Raw genomic sequence first — 21,140 nt, 5'->3', positions numbered from 1 at the left:
TGATTGTCCTTAGTGTCCTTGTTCCTGTCTATGTGTTAGGTTACACAAGTATAGGCTGTTTCGGTTTTCATTACGTTTATTGTTTTTGTAGTGTTTGTTATTTGATTCGTGTTTTACGTTCGTTATTAAATATGGATCGCAATCTACACGCTGCAGTTTGGTCCGACTCTCCTTCACACCTAGAAAACCGTAACAAAATGTATTTCCATTATCAAACAATATGCTAGCATATCCAGACACATAGTCCCCAGCACCTAAAAATCAGCTGTAGAACATTTGTGCAATAACCTCAACTTGTACAAGAACGAAATACAGGTCAGTAAAGGTAAATTAAAGTACAAGTTAAACCAAATGAAGGTGTTAATATTTACCAGGAAGATGAATTCAGGTCTCTTGTTGTTGAGGGAGACAGGGGAGCGACTGAGGGTGGTGGACGTGTCGTCAGAACTCTGGGAGGAAGCTGTTGGGTGGCGGAACGTCTGGCCTGTTAGCTTGGTGTCATACAGCTGCTCTTCAAAGTCTGGTAGAAACACATACACATACGTATGGTGTCAGACACACATCGTACCAGACACACACACACACACACACAGACAGGTACACGCATGCACGCACACACACAGCAACAGATATGGGCACGCACATAAACACACACACACATACAACACACAGAACCTCAGACTTAGTCAAGTTGCAGAACATCCATCCCATTGGCTGCTTCTTGAAGTCTGTTCGGAGCAGAACACTAGTTAGCCACATGTTAAGTGGAGGCTTGGAGGAGTGGACACGAGAACAAAATGTGGAGCCCACCTCTTGCAATGATTCTTTAGCACTCACTGATTCACTACTCTCCCGTTTCCCTCTTTCTTTGGGAATGTTGCGCTCCACCTGCTGTCTCTACTTCCTCCTGCCTGCCTGTCTTTCTTTCTTTCTTTCTTTCTTGTCCCTTGTTGCTTCCTCACCGTCTTCCCCTGCTTCTCTCTCTGTCCTCCTCTCTCCTCCAGTTTCTCTAGAAGCTGCAGGACTCCACCTCAGGCCATTGTAAACATACTGATTACCATTCTACAACCCACCCACCCCTTAAAACTCACCAAACACAACCCCCTAGCCATTCATTTCCCCCAAAACACACTCCTCCATTCCACTAAACCTCCACTCACCCCAGCAGCCCCATCCCCCCCCCCCCACACACACACACACGCAACCCCAAGCCATGTCCCACCCCCAAACTCCTTCTGACAGTATTTGGGGGGGGATGATTGAACTTGCACTCTGGGACATTATGGATGCCTTCCTCCTGGTGTAAGGTTGCCTAGCAACCCCAGTCGCCTGGAGATAATGGAATACCACTTCAAATCAACAACGGCCCCCAGCAAATCCCCCTTAACTGAAGAGGGAAGACCTGCCCACTGATTATAGTTAACCAACTTACTGGGAGCCTGTGGTCGCCAGGTCGGGTTCTGATGTGGCTATAGCAACACAGATCTGGCAACTTGGCCATCTAACCATCAAATGTAACATCCCCAGTTAACTTCGGACTATTCCAGGTGAACTGATCACAACCTTACAGTGACTGTGGAATGAATGAGAGTATAAGTAAGAAGGTACTTGTGACTTTCTCGATTTGCGTCACTTCACTTGTTTTTTGCTGTATGTGCTGCAATGTCATGAAACCAAATCAAATGTCATTTGTCACATGCGCCGAATACAGAGGTGTCGACCTGGCCATGAAATGCTTACTTACAAGCCCTTAACCAACAATGCAGTTCAAATAAGAGTTAAGAAAAAATATTTACTAGATAAAGTAAAAAATAAAAGATCAACAATAAAATAATAATAAAGAGGCTATATACAGGGGGTACCGGTCAATCCTGGGTAGCCATTTGATTAGCTGTTCAGCAGTCATATGGCTTGGGGGTAGAAGCTGTTCAGAAGCCTTTTGGACCTAGACTTGGCAGGTAGTTTGCCCCCGGTGATGCGTTATGCAGAACGCACTACCCTCTGGAGAGCCTTAAGGTGATACAGCCCGACAGGACGCTCTCAATTGTGCATCTGTAAAAGTTTGTGAGTGTTTTCGGTGACAAGCCAAATTTCTTCAGCCTCCTGAGGTTGAAGATGCATTGTTGCGCCTTCTTCACCACGCTGTCTGTGTGGGTGGACCATTTCAGTTTGTCCGTGATGTGTACACCGAGGAACTTAAAACATTCCACCTTCTCCACTACTGTCCCGTCGATGTGGATCGTTGTTGGTAATCAGGCCTACCACTGTAGTGTCGTCTGCAAACTTGATTGAGTTGGAGGTGTGCATGGCCACGCAGTCATGAGTGAATGGGGAGTACAGGAGAGGGCTGAGAACGCACCCTTGTGGGGGACCAGCGGGGTGGAGATGTTGTTTCCTACTCTCACCACCTGGGGGCGGCCCGTCAGAAAGTCCAGGACCCAGTTGCACAGAACGGGGTCGAGACCCTTGGGTTTGGAGGGTACTATGGTGTTAAATGCTGAGCTGTAGTCGATGAACAGCATTCCTACATAGGTATTCCTCTTGTCCAGATGGGATAGGACAGTATGCAGTGTGTTTGAGATTGCGCCGTTTGTGGGCCTATTGGGGCGGTAAGCAAATTGGAGTGGGTCTAGGGTATCAGATAGGGAGGAGGTGATATGATCCTTGACTAGTCTCTCAAAGCACTTCATGATGACAGAAGTGAGTGCTACGGGGCGATAGTTGTTTAGCTTAGTTACCTTAGCTTTCTTGGGAACAGGAACAATGGTGGCCCTCTTGAAGCATGTGGGCACAGCAAACTTGGATAGGGACTGATTAAATATGTCCGTAAACACACCAGCCAGCTGGTCTGTGCATGCTCTAAGGACGCGGCTCGGTATACCATCTGGGAGCCTTGTGAGGGTTAACACATTTAAATGTTTTACTCACATTGGCCATGGTGAAGGAGAGCCCACAGGTTTTGGTAGCGGACCATGACAGTGGCACTGTATTGTCCTCAAAGCGAGCAAAGAAGTTGTTTAATTTGTCTGGGAGCAAGACGTCGGTGTCCGCGACAGGGCTGGTTTTCTTTTTGTGGTCCGTGATTGACTGTAGACCCTGCCACATACGTCTCGTGTTTGAGCAGTTGAATTGCAACTCTACTTTGTCTCTATACTGATGCTTAGCTTGTTTGATTGCCTTGTGGAGGGAATAGCTACACTGTTTGTATTCGGTCATGTTTCCGGTCGCCTTGCCCTGATTAAAAGCAGTGGTTTGCACTTTCAGTTTTGCGAATGCTGCCATCAATCCACCGTTTCTGGTTAGGGAAGGTTTTAATAGTCACCGTGGGTACATCATCACCGATACACTTGCTAATAAACTCGCTCACCGAGTCAGCGTATACATCAATGTTGTTGTCTGAGGCTATCTGGAACATATCTGAGTCCACCTGATCGAAGCAATCTTGAAGCGTGGAATCCGATTGGTCAGACCAGCGTTGAACAGACCTGAGCACGGTCTCCTGTTTTAGTCTCTGTCTATAGGCAGGGAACAACAACATGGAGTCGTGGTCAGATTTGCCGAAAGGAGGGCGGGGGAGGGCTTTGTATGCGTCGCGGAAGTTAGAGTAGCAATGATCCAGAATGCTGCCAGAGTCGCGCGTTCGATATGTTGATAAAATGTAGGGTCTTCCTCTGACACTGCCTGGTATATAGATCCTGGATGGCAGGGAGCTTGGCCCCAGTGATTTTCTGGGCTGTACACACTAAAGGTCGATCGATTATGATTTTTCAACGCCGATACCGATACCAATTATTGGAGGACCAAAAAAGCCGATACCGATTAATCTGACGATTTTTTACATTCATTTGTAATAATGACAATTACAACAATACTGAATGAACACTTATTTTAACTTAATATAATACATCAATAAAAATCCATTTAGCCTCAAATAAATAATGAAACATGTTCAATTTGGTTTTAATAATGCAAAAACAAAGTGTTGGAGAAGAAAGTAAAAGTGCAATATGTGCCATGTAAAAAAGCTAACATTTAAGTTCCTTGCTCAGAACATGAGAACATATGAAAGCTGGTGGTTCCTTTTAACATGAGACTTCAATATTCCAAGGTAAGAGGTTTTAGGTTGTAGTTAATATAGTATTTATAGGACTATTTCTCTCTAAACCATTTGTATTTCATATACCTTTGACTATTGGATGTTCTTATAGGCACTTTAGTATTGCCAGTGTAACAGTATAGCTTCCGTCCCTCTCCTCGCCCCTTCCTGGGCTCGAACCAGGAACACATCGACAACAGCCACCCTTGAAGCATCGTTACCCATCGCTCCACAAAATCGTGACGTTCGAAACGCTATTAGCGCGCACCCCGCTAACTAGCTAGCAGATTCACATCGGTTACACCAGCCTAATCTCGGGAGTTGATAAGCTTGAAGTCATAAACAGCTCAATGCTTGAAGCACAGCAAAGAGCTGCTGGCAAACGCACGAAAGTGCTGTTTGAATGAATGCTTACAAGCCTGCTGCCGCCAACCACCGCTCAGTCAGACTGCTCTATCAAATATCAAATTCTAGACTTAATTACAACATAATAACACAGAGAAAAACGAGCCTTAGGTCATTAATATGGTCGAATCCAGAAACTATAATTTTGAAAACAAAACGTTTATTCTTTCAGTGAAATACGGAACCGTTATGTATTTTAACGTATTTCACGGGTGGCATCCCTAAATCTAAATACTGCTGTTACATTGCACAACCTTCAATGTTATGTCATAATTACGTAACATTCTGGCAAATTAGTTCACAACGAGCCAGGCGGCCCAAACTGTTGCATTTACCCTGACTCCTCGTGCAATGAACGCAAAGAAGTGACACAATTTCAACTGGTTAATATTGCCTGCTAACCTGGATTTCCTTTAGCTAAATATGCAGGTTTAAAAATATATACTTCTGTGTATTGATTTTAAGAAAGGCATTGGTGTTTATGGTTAGGTACATTCGTGCAACGATTGTGCTTTTTTTGCAAATGCGCTTTTGGTAAATCATCCACCGTTTGGGGAAGTTGGCTGTCTTTGTTAGGAAAAATAGTCTTCACACAGTTCGCCACGAACCAGGCGGCCCAAACTGCTGCATATACCCTGACTCTGTTGCAAGAGAAGTGACACAATTTACCTCGTTAAAATAAATTAATGTTAGCAGGTAATATTAACTAAATATGCAGGTTTAAAAATATATACTTGTGTATTGATTTTAAGAAAGGCATTGATGTTTATGGTTAGGTACACGTTGGAGCAACGGCAGTACTTTTTCGAATGCCCACCTCATCGATTATGTGCAGTTAAACTAGTAATATCATCAACCATGTGCAGTTGCACCACAGACTGGAGGAGTTGGCGGATGCTTTAGTCCAGGTCTGGGAGGAGATCCCCCAGGAGACCATCTGCCACCTCATCAGGAGCATGCCCAGGCATTGTAGGGAGGTCATACAGGCATGTGGAGGCCACACACACTACTGAGCCTCATTTTGACTTGTTTTAAGGACATTGCATCAAAGTTGGAAAGTGGTTTTCCACTTTAATTTTGAGTGTGACTCCAAATCCAGACCTCCATGGGTTGATAAATTTGATTTCCATTGATCATTTTTGTGTGATTTTGTTGTCAGCATATTCAACTATGTAAAGAAAAAAGTATTTAATAAGAATATTTCATTCATTCAGATCAGTGTATACTAAAAAAAAGGTCAAATCGGTGTTCAAAAATACCAATTTACGATTGTTATATAAACTTGAAATCGGCCCTATTTAATCGGCAAATCTGATTAATCGGTCGACCTCTAGTACACAATACCCTCTGTAGCACCTTGCGATCGGAGGCTGAGCAGTTGCCATACCAGGCAGTGATGGAACCAGTGCTCTTGATGGTGCAGCTGTTGAGGATCTGAGGACCCATGCCAAATCTTTTCAGTCTCCTGAGGGGGAATAGGCGTTGTCGTGGTGTGTCTTGGTGTGTTTGGACCATGATAGTTTGTTGGTGAAGTGGACACCAAGGAACTTGAAGCTCTCAACCTGCTTCACTACAGCCCCGTCAATGAGAAATGGAATGTGCTTGGGCCTCCGTTTCCTGTAGTCCACGATCATCTCCTTTGTTTTGATCACGTTGAGGGAGAGGTTGTTGTCCTGGTACCGCACTTCCAGGTCTCTGACCTCATCCCTATAGGCTGTCTCATTGTTGTCGGTGGTAGGCCTGATCACCGACGACACCATTGTGTCATCTGCAAACTTAATGATGGCGTTGGAGTCGTGCTTGGCCACGCTGTCATGGGTGAACAGGGAGTATAGGGGGGGACTAAGCACACACCCCCATGTTGAGGATCAGTGTGGCAGATGTGTTGTTGCCTACTCTTAGCACCTGGGTGTGGCCTGTCAGGATGTCCAGGATACAGTTGCAGAGGGAGGTGTTTAGTCCCAGGGTCCTTAGCTTAGTGATGAGCTTTGAGGGTACTATGGTGTTGAACGCTGAGCTGTAGGCAATGAATAGCATTCTCACATAGGTGTTCCTTTTGTTCAGGTGGGAAAGGGCAGTGTTGAGTGCAATAGAGATTACGTTATCTGTGGATCTGTTGGGGCGGTATGCAAATTGGAGTGGGTCTAGGGTTTCTGGGATGATAGTGTTGACGTGAGCCATGATCAGCCTTTCAAACCACTTCATGGCTACAGACATGAGTGCTATGGGTCAGTAGCATCCACTATGGTGGTCTGCTTGAAACATGTAGGTATTACAGGCTCGGCCACGGACAGGATGAAAATGTCAGTGAAGACACTTGCCAGTTGGTCAATGCATGCTCGGTGTTCACGTCCTGGTAAACTGTCTGTTGACCTGTTTAAAGGTCTTACTCACATTAGCTATGGCGAGGGTGATCACACAGTCGCCTGGAACAGCTGGTGCTCTCAGGCATGCTTCAGTGTTGCTTGCCTTGAAGCGCGCATAGAAGTAATTTAGTTTGTCTGGTAGGCTTGTGTCACTGGGCAGCTTGCGCCTGGGCTTCCGTAATAGTTTGCAAGCTCTGCCACATCCGACAAGCATCAAAGACAGTGTAGTAGGATTCTATCTTAGTCCTGTATTTATGCCTTGTCTGTTTGATGGTTCGTCTGAGGGCATATCAGGATTTCTTATAAACGTCCGGGTTAGAGTCCCGCTCCTTGAAAGTGGCAGCTCGACCCTTTAGCTCAGTGCCGATGTTGCCTGTAATCCATGGCTTCTGGTTGGGGTATGTACGTACTTTCACTGTGGGGACAACGTCATCGATGCACTTATTGATGAAACTGGTGACTGATGTGGTATACTCCTCAATGCCATCGGATGAGTCACTGAACATATTTCTAGTCTGTGCTAGCAAAACAATCCTGTAGCTTAGCATTTGCGTCATCCGACCACTTCCGTATTGACCGAGTCACTGGTAATTCCTACTTTAGTTATTGCTTTTAAGCTGGAATCAGAAGGATAGAGTTATGGTCAGACTTGCCAAATGCATGGCGAGGGAGAGCTTTGCATTTGTCTCTGTGTGTGGAGTAAATGTGGTCTAGAAAATGTTTTCTTCTCTTTTTACACGCTGGTAGAAATTAGGTACAACTAATTTAAGTTTCCATGCATTAAAGTCCCCGGCCACTAGGAGCGCCGCCTCTGGATGAGCATTTTCCTGATTGCTTATGGCTTTATACAACTCGTTGAGTGCGGTTGAGCATCGGTTTGTGGTGGTAAATAGACAGCTACGAAAAATACAGATGAAAACTCTCTTGGTAAATAGTGTGGTCTACAGCTTATGATAAGATGCTCTACCTAAGGTGAGCAAAACCTCGAAACTTCCTTAATATTTGACTTAGTACACCAACTGTTATTGACAAATAGACACAGACCGCCATCCCTTGTCTTACCAGAGGCAGCTGATCTGTCTTGCCAATGCACAGAAAAACCAGCCAACTGTATATTATCTATGTCGTCGTTCAGCCACAACTGAGTGAAACATAAGATATTACAGTTTTTAATGTCCCGTTGGTAGGATCCAGTTTATTCTCCAATGATGCACGTTGGCCAATAGGACGGATGGTAGAGGCGGGTTACCCACTCGCCAACAAATTCTCACAAGGCACCCGGACCTGCGTCCCCTGTATCTGCGTCTTCTCTTCACGTGAATGACAGGGATTTGGGCCTGGTCGAGTATACGGAGTGAATCCTTCGCGTCCGACTCGTAAAATAAAAAAATATTTGTCCAGTTCGAGGTGAATTATCTCTGTTCTGATATCCAGAAGCTCTTTTCAGTCATAAGTGACGGTGGCAGAAATATTATGTACAAAATAAGTTACAAATAACGTGAAAAAAAACACACAAAATAGCACAATTGGTTAGGGGACCGTAAAACAGCAGCCATCTCCACCTGCGCCATTACACTCATTTCTCAAATCTAGCCTGAGTGCCGGTCTGTTTATGTTGTAGATATGTGGTAATGGAGTATGGGCCTGCGGGCACACATTTAGTGTGTTCAGAATTCTGTAATGAATGTATTGTAATGTATTTAATATTGTATAACTGCCTTAATTTTGCCTTGGCTGCAGCTAATGGGGATCCATAAGAAATACAAATACAAAATGTTACGATGTCAATTCCTGGTCACCTTCTCACCAAGGCAAATTCTGGGTATGTGTAAATGTAATTGCCAAATAAAGGGGCTTCTGATTGCATGGCAAAAAAAATTTGGCTTGACAATGAGCAATTGATTTGGCAAGAGTACAAACAGATCTGGGATCAGGCTACAATAAATCTGCTTTGTGGTGCAAAAATCAAAAACCAAAACCTATGCCAGTGATTCTTTAATGTATTAGTCTAGCTATTGGGAGTAGAAGAAGCTGTCCTCATCTATCAGACTGCAGTCTCAGTCTTTCAACATCACAAAACACAAAAGAGTGCCTCTTCTCATCCAAGGCTGCTCTTAATGTGAGTTGACAAAAGCAGCAAAAAGGTACAGACAAGTATGCCACTGTAAATGTAGGAATTAATTAATCATGATATAGAAATAACAGAATAAGAGTTTTTATATAATGATGGCATTGCAAGGAGCACAGATAACTATAGGTGAGTATTATATGCCAGATAATATATATATATATATGTCTTTTGAAAAATATATTTAAAAATAAGTTCATCTCAATTAGATGCAGTGGTGTAAAGTACTTAAGTAAAACTACTTTAAAAGTATTACTTAAGCTATTTTTGGGGGTATCTGTACTTTACAATTTATATTTTTGACAACTTTTACATCACTACATTCCTTAACAAAATATTGTACTTTCAACTCCATTAATTTTCCTTGACACCCAAAAGTACTCGTTACGTTTTGAATGCTTAGCAGGACAGGAAAATAGTCAAATTCATGCCCTTATCAACCAAACATCTCTGGTCCCTGGTGATCTGGCAGACTCACTAAACACGCATGCTTTGTTTGTAAATTATGTCTAAATGTTGGAGTGTGCCCCTGGCTTTCCGTAACTTAAAAAAAACAAGTAAATGGTGCCATCTGGTTTGCTTAACATAAGGAATTTGAAATGAATTATACTTTTACTTTTGATCCTTAAGTACACTGCTCAAAAAAATAAAGGGAACACTAAAATAACACATCCTAGATCTGAATGAATGAAATATTCTTATTAAATACTTTTTTCTTTACATAGTTGAATGTGCTGACAACAAAATCACACCGAAATGATCAATTGAAATCAAATGTATCAACCCATGGAGGTCTGGATTTGGAGTCACACTCAAAATTAAAGTGGAAAACCACACTACAGGCTGATCCAACTTTGATGTAATGTCCTTAAAACAAGTCAAAATGAGGCTCAGTAGTGTGTGTGGCCTCCACGTGCCTGTATGACCTCCCTACAATGCCTGGGCATGCTCCTGATGAGGTGGCGAATGGTCTCCTGGGTGATCTCCTCCCAGACCTGGACTAAAGCATCCGCCAACTCCTGGACAGTCTGTGGTGCAACGTGGCGTTGGTAGATGGAGCGAGACATGATGTCCCAGATGTGCTCAATTGGATTCAGGTCTGGGGAACGGGCGGGCCAGTCCATAGCATCAATGCCTTCCTCTTGCAGGAACTGCTGACACACTCCAGCCACATGAGGTCTAGCATTGTTTTGCATTAGGAGGAACCCAGGGCCAACCGCACCAGCATATGGTCTCACAAGGGGTCTGAGGATCTCATCACGGTACCTAATGGCAGTCAGGCTACCTCTGGCGAGCACATGGAGGGCTGTGCGGCCCCCCAAAGAAATGCCACCCCGCACCATGACTGACCGACCGCCCCAAACCGGTCATGCTGGAGGATGCTGCAGGCAGCAGAACGTTCTCCACGGCGTCTCCAGACTCTGTCACGTCTGTCACATGTGCTTAGTGTGAACCTGCTTTCATCTGTGAAGAGCACAGGGCACCAGTGGCGAATTTGCCAATCTTGGTGTTCTCTGGCAAATGCCAAACGTCCTGCACGGTGTTGGGCTGTAAGCACAACCCCCACCTGTGGACGTCGGGCCCTTATACCACCCTCATGGAGTCTGTTTCTGACTGTTTGAGCAGACACATGCACATTTGTGGCCTGCCGGAGGTAATTTTGCAGGGCTCTGGCAGTGCTCCTCCTGCTCCTCCTTGCACGCGGAGGTAGCGGTCCTGCTGCTGGGTTGTTGCCCTCCTACGGCCTCCTCAATGTCTCCTGATGTACTGGCCTGTCTCCTGGTAGCGCCTTCATGCTCTGGACACTACGCTGACAGACACAGCAAACCTTCTTGCCACAGATCACATTGATGTGCCATCCTGGATGAGCTGCATTACCTGAGCCACTTGTGTGGGTTGTAGACTCCGTCTCATGCTACCACTAGAGTGAAAGCACGGCCAGCATTCAAAAGTGACCAAAACATCAGCCAGGAAGCATAGGAACTGAGAAGTGGTCTGTGGTCCCCACCTGCAGAACCACTCCTTTATTGGGGGTGTCTTGCTAATTGCCTATAATTTCCACCTGTTGTCTATTCCATTTGCACAACAGCATGTGAAAATTATTGTCAATCAGTGTTGCTTCCTTAAGTGGACAGTTTGATTTCACAGAAGTGTGATTGACTTGGAGTTACATTGTGTTGTTTAAGTGTTCCCTTTATTTTTTTGTGCAGTGTATATTTTAAACCATATACTTTTACTCCAGTAGAATTTTACTAGGTGACTTTTACATTGACTTGAGTCATTTTCTATTAAGGCATCTTACTTTTGCTCAAGTATGATAGTTGGGTACTTTTTCCACCACTGATTAGATGTTTGTCTCTAAATACGCAGACTTGGAGGAAAGTGAATTAGTTAGATTCAAGGACAGCAACTCTCTCTCCAGACATGATTGAGCAGCTTAACACTGACTCCATCTCAAATGGCACCCTATTCCGTCTACGGTGCACTACTTTTGACCAGGACCCATAGGGCTACAGTAAGCTGCTTGTCGACTGTAACACCAGTGTTGCACTAGTCTATGTACCCTTATGTTATACTAGAGAAATTGTGTTTCCTTAACTCTGGCTGACAGTGAAGTCTTGTGAAGAGAAGAATCAACAACCTCTGCATGATGAAAACAGTTGCTTTGTGAGAATATTTTAGAGTTCACCGCTAGATATTGTTATGCAAATGATAGCTGAAAAGTACCAGTGGCCTGGCTTTGGCCCCAAGTGAGAGCAGTGTCAATCAATCAATCAATCAATCACATGTATTTATAAAGCCCTTTTTACATCAGCAGGTGTCACAAAGTGCTATACAGAAACCCAGCCTAAAACCCCAAACAGAAGGCAGTGCAGATGTAGAAGCACGGTGACTAGGAAAAACTCCCTAGAAAGGCAGGAACCTAGGAAGAAACCTAGAGAGGAACCAGGCTCTGAGTGGTGGCCAGTCCTCTTCTGGCTGTGCCGGGTGGAGATTAAAAGAGTTCATGGCCATTTAAGGCCAGATTGGTCTTCAAGATGTTCAAATGTTCATAGATGACCAGCAGGGTCAAATAATAATCACAGTGGTTGTAGAGTGTGCAACAGGTCAGTACCTCAGGTGTAAATGATGACGCAGTGAGACACGGGTGCCAGCTTGCATAGATGGAAAAGTCTGAGCCTTTTGGGAAAAACATGGAGGTAAATCCTGTATGGAAATGTGTCAATATATTTTGAGAATTAAAGCCATTAAAAGCTATAAGATTGACGCTAAAAACATGCTAATGCTAAATTCAGAGCAAGTAAGATCTTGCTACAATGGAAAGGAAAAAACCTGTCTATTTGTGGGAAAATCACCCAGGATGAACTCTTTACACCTTACACCTAGTGACCTGTTTTTTAAATTATATGAACAAAAAATATTCAATTTTATTTGGAATGGCAAGACTAAAAATTAAAAGGCCCTATTTATATAACGAATATGAATTCGGAGGGCAGAAATGATTAAATATTAAAGCATTAGACCTCTCACTAAAGGCTGCAGTCATACAAAAGTTATACTTAAATCCAAAAATGGTTCTCTAGTAAATTGGTAGGAATGTCTCACCCCATGTTCAAGAATGGACTTTTTCCCTTTATTCAGATTACAACTGCTCACTTTTGGTTGTTTGAAAAGGAAATAATCTCCACAATATCGCTATTTTTTAAAACAAGCCTTAGAAAGTTGGTTGCAATTTCAGTTGGTTGCAATTTCGGAACAAATAATACAACCAATATTGTGGTGAAACTCAAATATACTAATTGATTAAAAATATATATTTTTCGATAAAAAACATTTTTTTTAAAGGTATAATCTTAGTGAATGATATCATGGAGTTACGTCACACATGCAGCTAACATAGACATATGGAAATGTCTGCTCTACCCAAAATTACAAGCAACTAATTGCAGCATTACCACAAAAATGGAGGAGGCAAGTGGAATGGAGAAAAAGTAAGGAACTTGTCTGTCGGTCCTGCATTAAAGAACATAAATGGTTAAAGAAAATTGTGATAAATAAAAACATATACCAATTTCACTTGGACCAAAAAAGGTACAAAAAATTGACAGCTGTGCCATATAGTTGGGAGGATACGTTTGATGTACCCATTCCATGGCACATGGTTTATGAGTTGACACGCAAAACAACGCCGGATTCAAAATTCAAATTTTCCAATTTAAATCACTATACTATACTAATCACTAGATCATTTATTTTGGTACTGTCCATATGGAGCTCATTTTTGGTCACAGGTCCAGGAGTGGCTGAAGAATTGCAACATTTGCCAAGAACTAACACTACAGATAGCAATACTGGGTGATTTGAAAAGCCATAGTCAATCAATCAATAATATTATAATTATTTTAGAAAGAAAATGTGTATCTTTAATTTACAATCTGTAGAAGCAATGAGAATAGAAAGGTTCAGTACTTTTGTGAAGCATCACAGCACAGTTGAAAAATATACGACAAAAATAGAAATCCAAAATGGATGGTGTTGAGAGACAGATGGGAGGGGTTGAATGGCGCTGAAGGGTGGGACTAATAACAAGATAACCAATGTAAATCATACGGGTCTTTAAAATGTATAGAGGTTCAGAAATGTTGTGAAATAGCACAGTTACAAATAGAAATCAAACTGGATGGACATCAGAAATAGAGGAAGGACTAAGAACAAAAAATATATAACTATTGTAAAATAGATTGTGCCTGTAAAATGTGTAAAATATGTATAAACTGAAGGTAGAAGCCTACGTGTTATTGTTTATTAGTTTACTCCAGTTGGGGGAAGGGTGGTAAGGGTTTGCGGGGAATAAGGTATATTCTAAAAAAAAAGTATGTATGAATGTTTATGTATGCATGTGTACGGATATGTACTGTATGTACAGTATATGGATATATATATATTTTCAAAAAAAAGATATGGGGGATTGGAAAGGATGCAGATATTACATTGATGGAAGCAGCAATCTTTCCCACAATATTAAGCTGATCCACCCCTAAAAAATGCAGAGCAAGTAAAACTGAGATCTACATTAAGGGCAAAAGCGCAATTGGCTGCCCCAGGCTCATTTGTTATTGTTCTTGTTTTGTTTATTAAACAGTGGAGAGAAGCTCCAGCATCGAGGGGAGAAAAGTAGACATCGTAGTAGACAGTCCGCTGCTCTATCGCACTTGCAATGATGTGCAATGCTGTTCAACAAGGAAAAAAGAGTGTTCATTGTAGTAACGTCTTTGGTATAATATCGCAAACAGACTTGGCAGTTTCACCACTAAGGATTCGAACTTAAAAGTAACAATACAACGAGTTGAAAATAGTGACTGGAGGTGCCTAATGGCACCCTATTCCCTATGTAGTGCACTATTTTTGACCAGGGCCCATTAGGGAGCCAGTTGGGACGAAATGATATGCTTGCTACTGTTTGTTATGCCAGCAGAAGAAGGCACAGTGATGCCAAAACGTTGGCGGTTTACCCAACAAATTAACGGGAGCTTGTATATAGAGTGTGCGACTCCATTTAATGTTACGCTAATAATACTCAACAGGAATCATTCAACTGAATACACAGAACACACACAGAATAATTTGCCAATTAGCTAGATGTCACGCAACTCAAGTTCAACTCACCGGATCGCATGCAGAGATAGAGGGAGGAGGATGGCGGGCAGAGAGACACATAGCTAGTCCATATGGTTACTGATAGTAGGGCGTACACTACAGTATAGTAAAGGAATAGGACAGGGCTATTGGGGTCTATTGGCACTGGTTGGTGTGTGAAGGTATGCTAGACACTCCCACACACACACATAGCGATAATTAGGGCCAGTCCCCCTCCTCCTCCCTCCCATCATTAACCCCTTGTCCAGACAAGTCGCCCTCTCCTCTCATGCATCACTAAGTGTGTGTGTTTTGTTTGTATGCACTATATCTCTGTGTGTGCGTGTGTGTGTGTGTGTGTGTGTGTGTGTGTGTGTGTGTGTGTGTGTGTGCCCTTTCATACTCAGACCCAGCCACCCCTAACAAGACAAGCAACTGGGACCGGTTAAAAATGGGGTCACCCTTTCTTATCTCCCCAGCGAAGGAATGGGGGAGTACAGGAGGAACAATACCCCTCTTTCAGTCCAACGAGGTCGTCTGATAACGCACAGCCTGTCTATCCCTCTTCGGTCTCATTCTTTTCTTCTGTCCATCTCGGTGTGTCCATGTCCGCAATGGCACCATATTCCCTATGTAGTGCACTACTTTTGACCAGGGGGCTATGGGGAACCGTATGGGTCCTGGTCAAATGTAGTGAATAGGGTGCCATTGGGGATGCAGATTCTGTCTCATTCCTCTGTACTTATGATTGAACATTGACAATCGATGATTAGCCTATTCTAAGAGGGCCTTAGGGTTGGTGGAAAGGCTATGGGTGGTTTTGTCCAGTTATGACTGTCAATTTGGAGTTGGTTGTGGCTAGTGCTCTATTTTCGTGACCAGATTAATGATTCCTTTCCCCTCGGTCTTTGTTGATGACATGAACATGATCAGCGGTAAAAATGTAGGTAATATCTCCCCAATATTACTTACACTTTTCCACTCCTTCAAGGAATCAGACGGAGGGTTGACAATGGAATGAGGAAAGGATACAAGGACAGAATGGGTGCAGGGAGCAAGGGGTCAAGGGGGTAAGAAAGGGAGCCATTTAACTGATTGGAATCAACTCCAGGTCCAACTAAGTGAGTGACAATCAGTGGTTTCATGTCAGATCAGTGATCATTTCAAGGAGTATTCGAACAGGGCCTTGAACACAAAACTCACAATCTCTATGCTTAAGTCCCAAATGACACCCTATTCCCTATGTACATGGCCCATAGGGTCCTGGTCAAAAGTAGTGCACTACATAGGGAATAGGGTGCCATTTAGGACACATGCTATGTCTTGTGCTGTCCCTATACAAGGACCACTACAGTGGTTGACAATCAGGCTTGTTTTAACAACAGTTCAATAGCCAGTATTGAACAGAGAGAATAGCAATAGATTATCTGTCTGTATAATGGGACTAATACAATTAACATCTAGCTCCTGAAGAGCTCAGGCCTGCACTGACAACACCTATTTCTGGTTGACAAATGACTATAAGGCTTCTACACTAACACACACACACACACACACACACACACACACACACACAATCAGTCAAAGGTTTGGACACACCTACTCATTCAAGGGTTTGTCTTTATTTTTTACTATTTTCTACATTGTAGAATAATAGTGAAGACATCAAAACGATGAAATAGACATATGGATTTGTGGAATTTGTTTCCTTCTTAATGTGTTTGAGCCAATCAATTATGTTGTGACAAGGTAGGGGTGGTATACAGAAGATATTTGATAAATGGAGTAGTCCATATTATGGCAGGAATAGCTCAAATAAGCAAAGAGAGATGACAGTCCATCATTACTTAAAGACATGAAGGTCAGTCAAACCGGAAAAAGTTTTTTCAAGTGCAGTCACAAACAACATGTTGAAACTGGCTCTCATGAGGACCGCCACAGGAAAGGAAGACCCAAAGTTACCTCTGCTGCAGAGGATAAGTTCATTGGAGTTAACTGCACCTCAGAAATTGCAGCCCAAATAAATGTTTCACAGAGTTCAATTAACAGACACATCTCAACATCAACTGTTCAGGGGAGACTGCATGAATCAGGCCTTCATGGTCGAATTGTTTAAAAAAAACACTACTAAAGGACATCAATAATAAGAAGAGACTTGCTTGGGCCCAGAAACATGAGCAATGGTCATTAGACCGGTGTAAATCTGTACTTTAGTCTAATGAGTCCAAATTTGAGATTTCTGGTTCTAACCGCCGTGTCTTTGTGAGATGCCGTGTAGGTGAACGGATGATCTCCGCATGTGTGATTCTCACGTGAAGCATGGAGGAGGAAGTGTGATGGTATGGGGGTGCTTTGCTGGTGACACTGTCTGTGATTTATTTAGAACTCAAGGCACACTTAACCAGCATCGATATGTCATCCCTTCTGGTTTGCGCTTAGTGGGACTATCATTTGTTTTTCAACAGGACAATGACCCAACACACATCCAGGCTGTGTAAGCAAGAAGGAGAGTGATGGAGAGCTGTATCAGATGACCTGGCCTCCACAATCACCTGACCTCAACCCAATTGAGATGGTTTGGGATGAGTTGGACCGCAGAGTGAAGGAAAAGCAGCCAAAAAGTGATCAGCATATGTGGGAACTCCTTCAAAACTGTTGGAAAAGCTGGTTGAGAGAATGCCAAGATTGTGCAAAGCTGTCATCAAGGCAAAGGGCGGCTACTTTGAAGAATTTGTTTAACACTTTTTGGGTTACTACTGTACATGATTCCATGTGTTATTTTGTCGTTTTGATATCTTCACTATTATTCTACAATGTAGAAAATAGTAAAAATAAAGAAAAACCCTTGAATGAGTAGTTGTGTCCAAACCTTTGACTGATACTGTACACATAGACACACCGTGACCACGTTCTAATTTAGGACCAAGAAGACAGACCATTAATCATGACAACAGACCATTTAACCAGTCAAATAGTTACATGGTTCTAAAAGTTGAAATAGTGAACTTGACATAACTTGTCAAGCAACAACGGTACTAATAAAATAGTCACGAAAGTGCAAGCTCTGCATTTCCAGGCAAGATATAGTGAACTTGGTCTCCCGAGTTGCGCAGTGGTATATGGCACTGCATCGCAGGGCTTGAGGAGTCACTACAGATCCGGGTTCAATCCCAGGCTGTGTCACAACCGGCCGTGACCGGGAGTCCCATAGGGTGGCCCACAAATGGGCCAAGGTCGCCCGGGTTAGGGGAGGGTTTGGCCGGGGGGCTTTACTTGGCTCATCGCGCTCTAGCGACTACTTGTGGCGGGCCAGGCACCTGCAGACTGACTTCGGTCATCAGTTGAACGGTGTTTTCTTCCGACACATTGGTGCGGCTGGCTTCCGGGATAAGCGGGCGGGTGTTAAGAAGCGCGGTTTGGCGTGTCTTGATTCAGAAGATGCATGACTCGACCTTCGCCTCTCCCGAGCCCGTCGGGGAGTTGCAGCAATGAGACAAGATTGCAATTGGATATCACGAAATTGTGGAGTAAAAGGGGGTAAAATCCATCAAATTAGCTAATGCTAATTGATCATTGGATACGTTTAGTCCTGGCAGTCTCCTACATTTGTACTTATGTTGCGCCCATATTCTTCCCATAATCACCTGGCACTACCTTGTCAAGTCTGCACCTTTATGTTGTTCCTAATGTTCCCCTCTTGTCTTTCTTCCAGACCACCACATCCGTCCTAATCCAACACATCCAATCCTTTCTCCAAGGCCTTACAAACCCTAACTCCTGATCTCCATCCAAACCCTCTCTCCATGTGCCTTTTGGTGTGTTCCTGTGTTCAACTGTGTGTGTTATAAATACCCCTAAACCTGGATTCCTCATCTCCATCATTGCATTCTGACTGATGTGGTACAGTCAGCAACACACAGATGTGGAGAGAGGGAAATGAAACAGAGAGATTGAAAGAGAGAAGAGAGAACAAGAATGAGAGCGAGGGGAAGAGAGGGAAGGAAAAAGGAGGGAAATGCAACCTGATGATGCATTGGCAGTAAGCGTTCTTTCATTCATTCATTCAGTTATTCATTCATCTGTTCATTCAGTTAAGGAAGAAGGGAAGGCTTAACCTACAGAAATAAATCTGCATCCCAAATAGCACCCTATTCCCTATATAGCGCCCTATGGTCTGGTCAAAAGTAGTGCACTGTATAGGGAATACGGTGCCATTTGGGATGCAACCCATAATCTAAGCTGCCAATCTAAACCAGGGTAACTGATCACACAGAAGGGGAGTCATGGGTTAGCATGAGGCAGAGTGAGAGGCAGAGAGCGAGAGAGAAGGGGTGTGAGAGAGTGTGTGAAACAGAGAGAGAAGGTGAGGGAAAGAGAGAGCGAGAGTGAGGGAGAGAGGAACGCATAACCGGCATATTTGGTATAAACAGAGCAGCGTATTTGGTATAAACAGAGAGGAGAACGGAATGGATTACTATAAAGATGGCAGCAAGGTCCCCTCACATCGACCTCCTCTCTCACACACACACCATCACCTAAAAACACGGCAGCGGCATCTTTCATCACATAAACAGAGATTGTCACCCCTTGTCCTTCTCAATCCCCAACCCCACACACACACACAGACACTCCCGACACACACAGACTCCCAACACACGCACACACTCCCGACACACACACACACACACACCCAGGGTTAGTTACTGTACCTTGCAGCAGGCTCTGCAGGTTAAGCTGAGCCTCCTGATGGAGCTCCTGAACACAGTCCGGCCTGCTCCACGAGCCAAACACATTCACGCTCTGTTGCCATGGAGACCGGAAGTGGGCCGATGTCGCCGTCGACGACGAAGCCGCACTACGCTTCGACTCTGCGTCCAAGTTGGTGTTGGCTGGAGAGAGGGATGGAGAGAAGAGAGTGGTAGAGAGGGAGGAGGGAAGGAGGGATAGTAGATGGATAAAGAGGGTGGAGAAAGGAGTGGGAGAGGGAGGGTGGAGAGATGCAGGGGGAGATGGAGGGAGGAGAGGGGAGACAGTGGCAGTGAGAGAGAGAGGAGAGCGGTAGAGCAAGAGAACATAGAGAGAGAGAGGAGGGAGGTGGAAATACAGACAGAGATGGAGAGAGCGAGAGAAGAGAAGGCAGAGGGAAGGAGCGATACAGAGATTGAGATGCAAATACAGAGGGAGTGATGCAGAGCGACGGAGGGGGGAGGAGGGACATAGAGAGAGGGGGTGATAGATCATACGTAAATTACAAATTTATGACATTTGCATAACTAATACCCAGAGACTTGTGTTACATAATAGCTGGGTGTGAAGGGAGAGATTGTTACTAGAGAAAGGAAAGGAAGGTGTGTGTGTGTGTGTGTGTGTGTGTGTGTGTGTGTGTTGCAACAAGATATCACAGTCTGACTTCATCTCTGTATGTCCAGGGACAAAGGTCTATTTTTAACGAGTAAACTGACAAATGTGTTAAATGTAGGCACACAGAAATGACTCTAGGGTTAAATTTAGGCATGTATTTAGACTGGTGTTAAGTTAAAGGGATACTTTGAGATTTTGTCAATGAAGCCTTTAACTCATGGATGCCATTTTTATGTCTCTGCATCTGGTATGAAGGAAGTTAGAGGTCGTTTCATGAGCCAATGCAAACTAGCGTTAGCGCAATGACTGGGAATCGAAGGTATCTGCTAGCAAGCTTGCAGTTACCTTAGACTTCCAGTCATTGCGCTAACTCTAGTTAGTAATTGTGCTAACGCTAGTTAGCAACCTCCTTCAAACTGCACGAAGAGACATAAAAATGGTATCTATAAGTTCATTTGACTCTGGGGAGGGAGATAAAGGGCTTAATTGGCAAAATCCTGAAGTATCCCTTTAAGGGTTAAGGTTTGGATAGGGTTAAAACTTAAGGCATTGATTCCAACTGGGCTTGATATATCACTGTGGTTTGATGGCGGAGTGGACTAAGCTGCAAGTGCCAGCTCTGACTGTGGGTTCAATCCCAGTGAGGAGCACTCATTTTTTAGGTTGTTTTTGCCCCTAGTAACTGGTTTTGACAGTGTCTTCCAACATCATGGGGACCTGCACAAACGTCAAATTTCACCTTGGAACTACAGTTATCCCACTGGTGTATGTGTGTGCGTTTTCAGGAAGAGTAGGGGAGGGAGGGAGCAGGCTCCCACACAGCTGAATAATAAAACAGTTAGATAATCATCATAACAAAAATATCACTGAAATCAGCATAATCAGCATAAACAGAACAACAATTCATAAATCCATAACAAATCATAACAACCAATCAGAGAGAGGGAGAGGGAATCAGAAGCTGTGTGATCTGCAAAGAAACAGAGAGACACAAAGAGAGAGGGAGAAGAGAGACGAGGGAAAGACAGGATGAGAGAGAGGGAGAGAAAGAGAGAGGGGAAGAGGGAGAGAGAGACAGAAAGATATATTGAGAAAGAGAGAGAATGAGGAGATAGAAAGACAGAGAGAGAAGAGAGGGAGAGAGGGA

At 43.6% G+C, this 21,140-nt stretch overlaps 1 protein-coding gene across 2 annotated transcripts in view; it reads right to left on the bottom strand.

Annotated features, from left to right (window-relative positions):
• Window positions 1-21,140, bottom strand: part of LOC112214506 (NHS-like protein 2) — a 140,932-nt gene that overhangs the window by 6,504 nt on the left and 113,288 nt on the right. For both annotated transcript variants that reach the window (XM_042298194.1, XM_042298195.1), the window contains exons 2-3: window positions 19,342-19,521; window positions 372-520 (exon numbers count right to left, since the gene is read on the bottom strand). In XM_042298194.1, coding sequence (XP_042154128.1) covers window positions 372-520; window positions 19,342-19,521 — 329 coding nt within the window. The remainder of the gene's footprint in view (window positions 1-371; window positions 521-19,341; window positions 19,522-21,140) is intronic.

This window comes from Oncorhynchus tshawytscha, linkage group LG15 (assembly GCF_018296145.1).
Source record: "Oncorhynchus tshawytscha isolate Ot180627B linkage group LG15, Otsh_v2.0, whole genome shotgun sequence".
In the NCBI taxonomy this organism is placed as follows: domain Eukaryota; kingdom Metazoa; phylum Chordata; class Actinopteri; order Salmoniformes; family Salmonidae; genus Oncorhynchus; species Oncorhynchus tshawytscha.
This window is presented reverse-complemented; position numbering and strand designations above follow the sequence as displayed.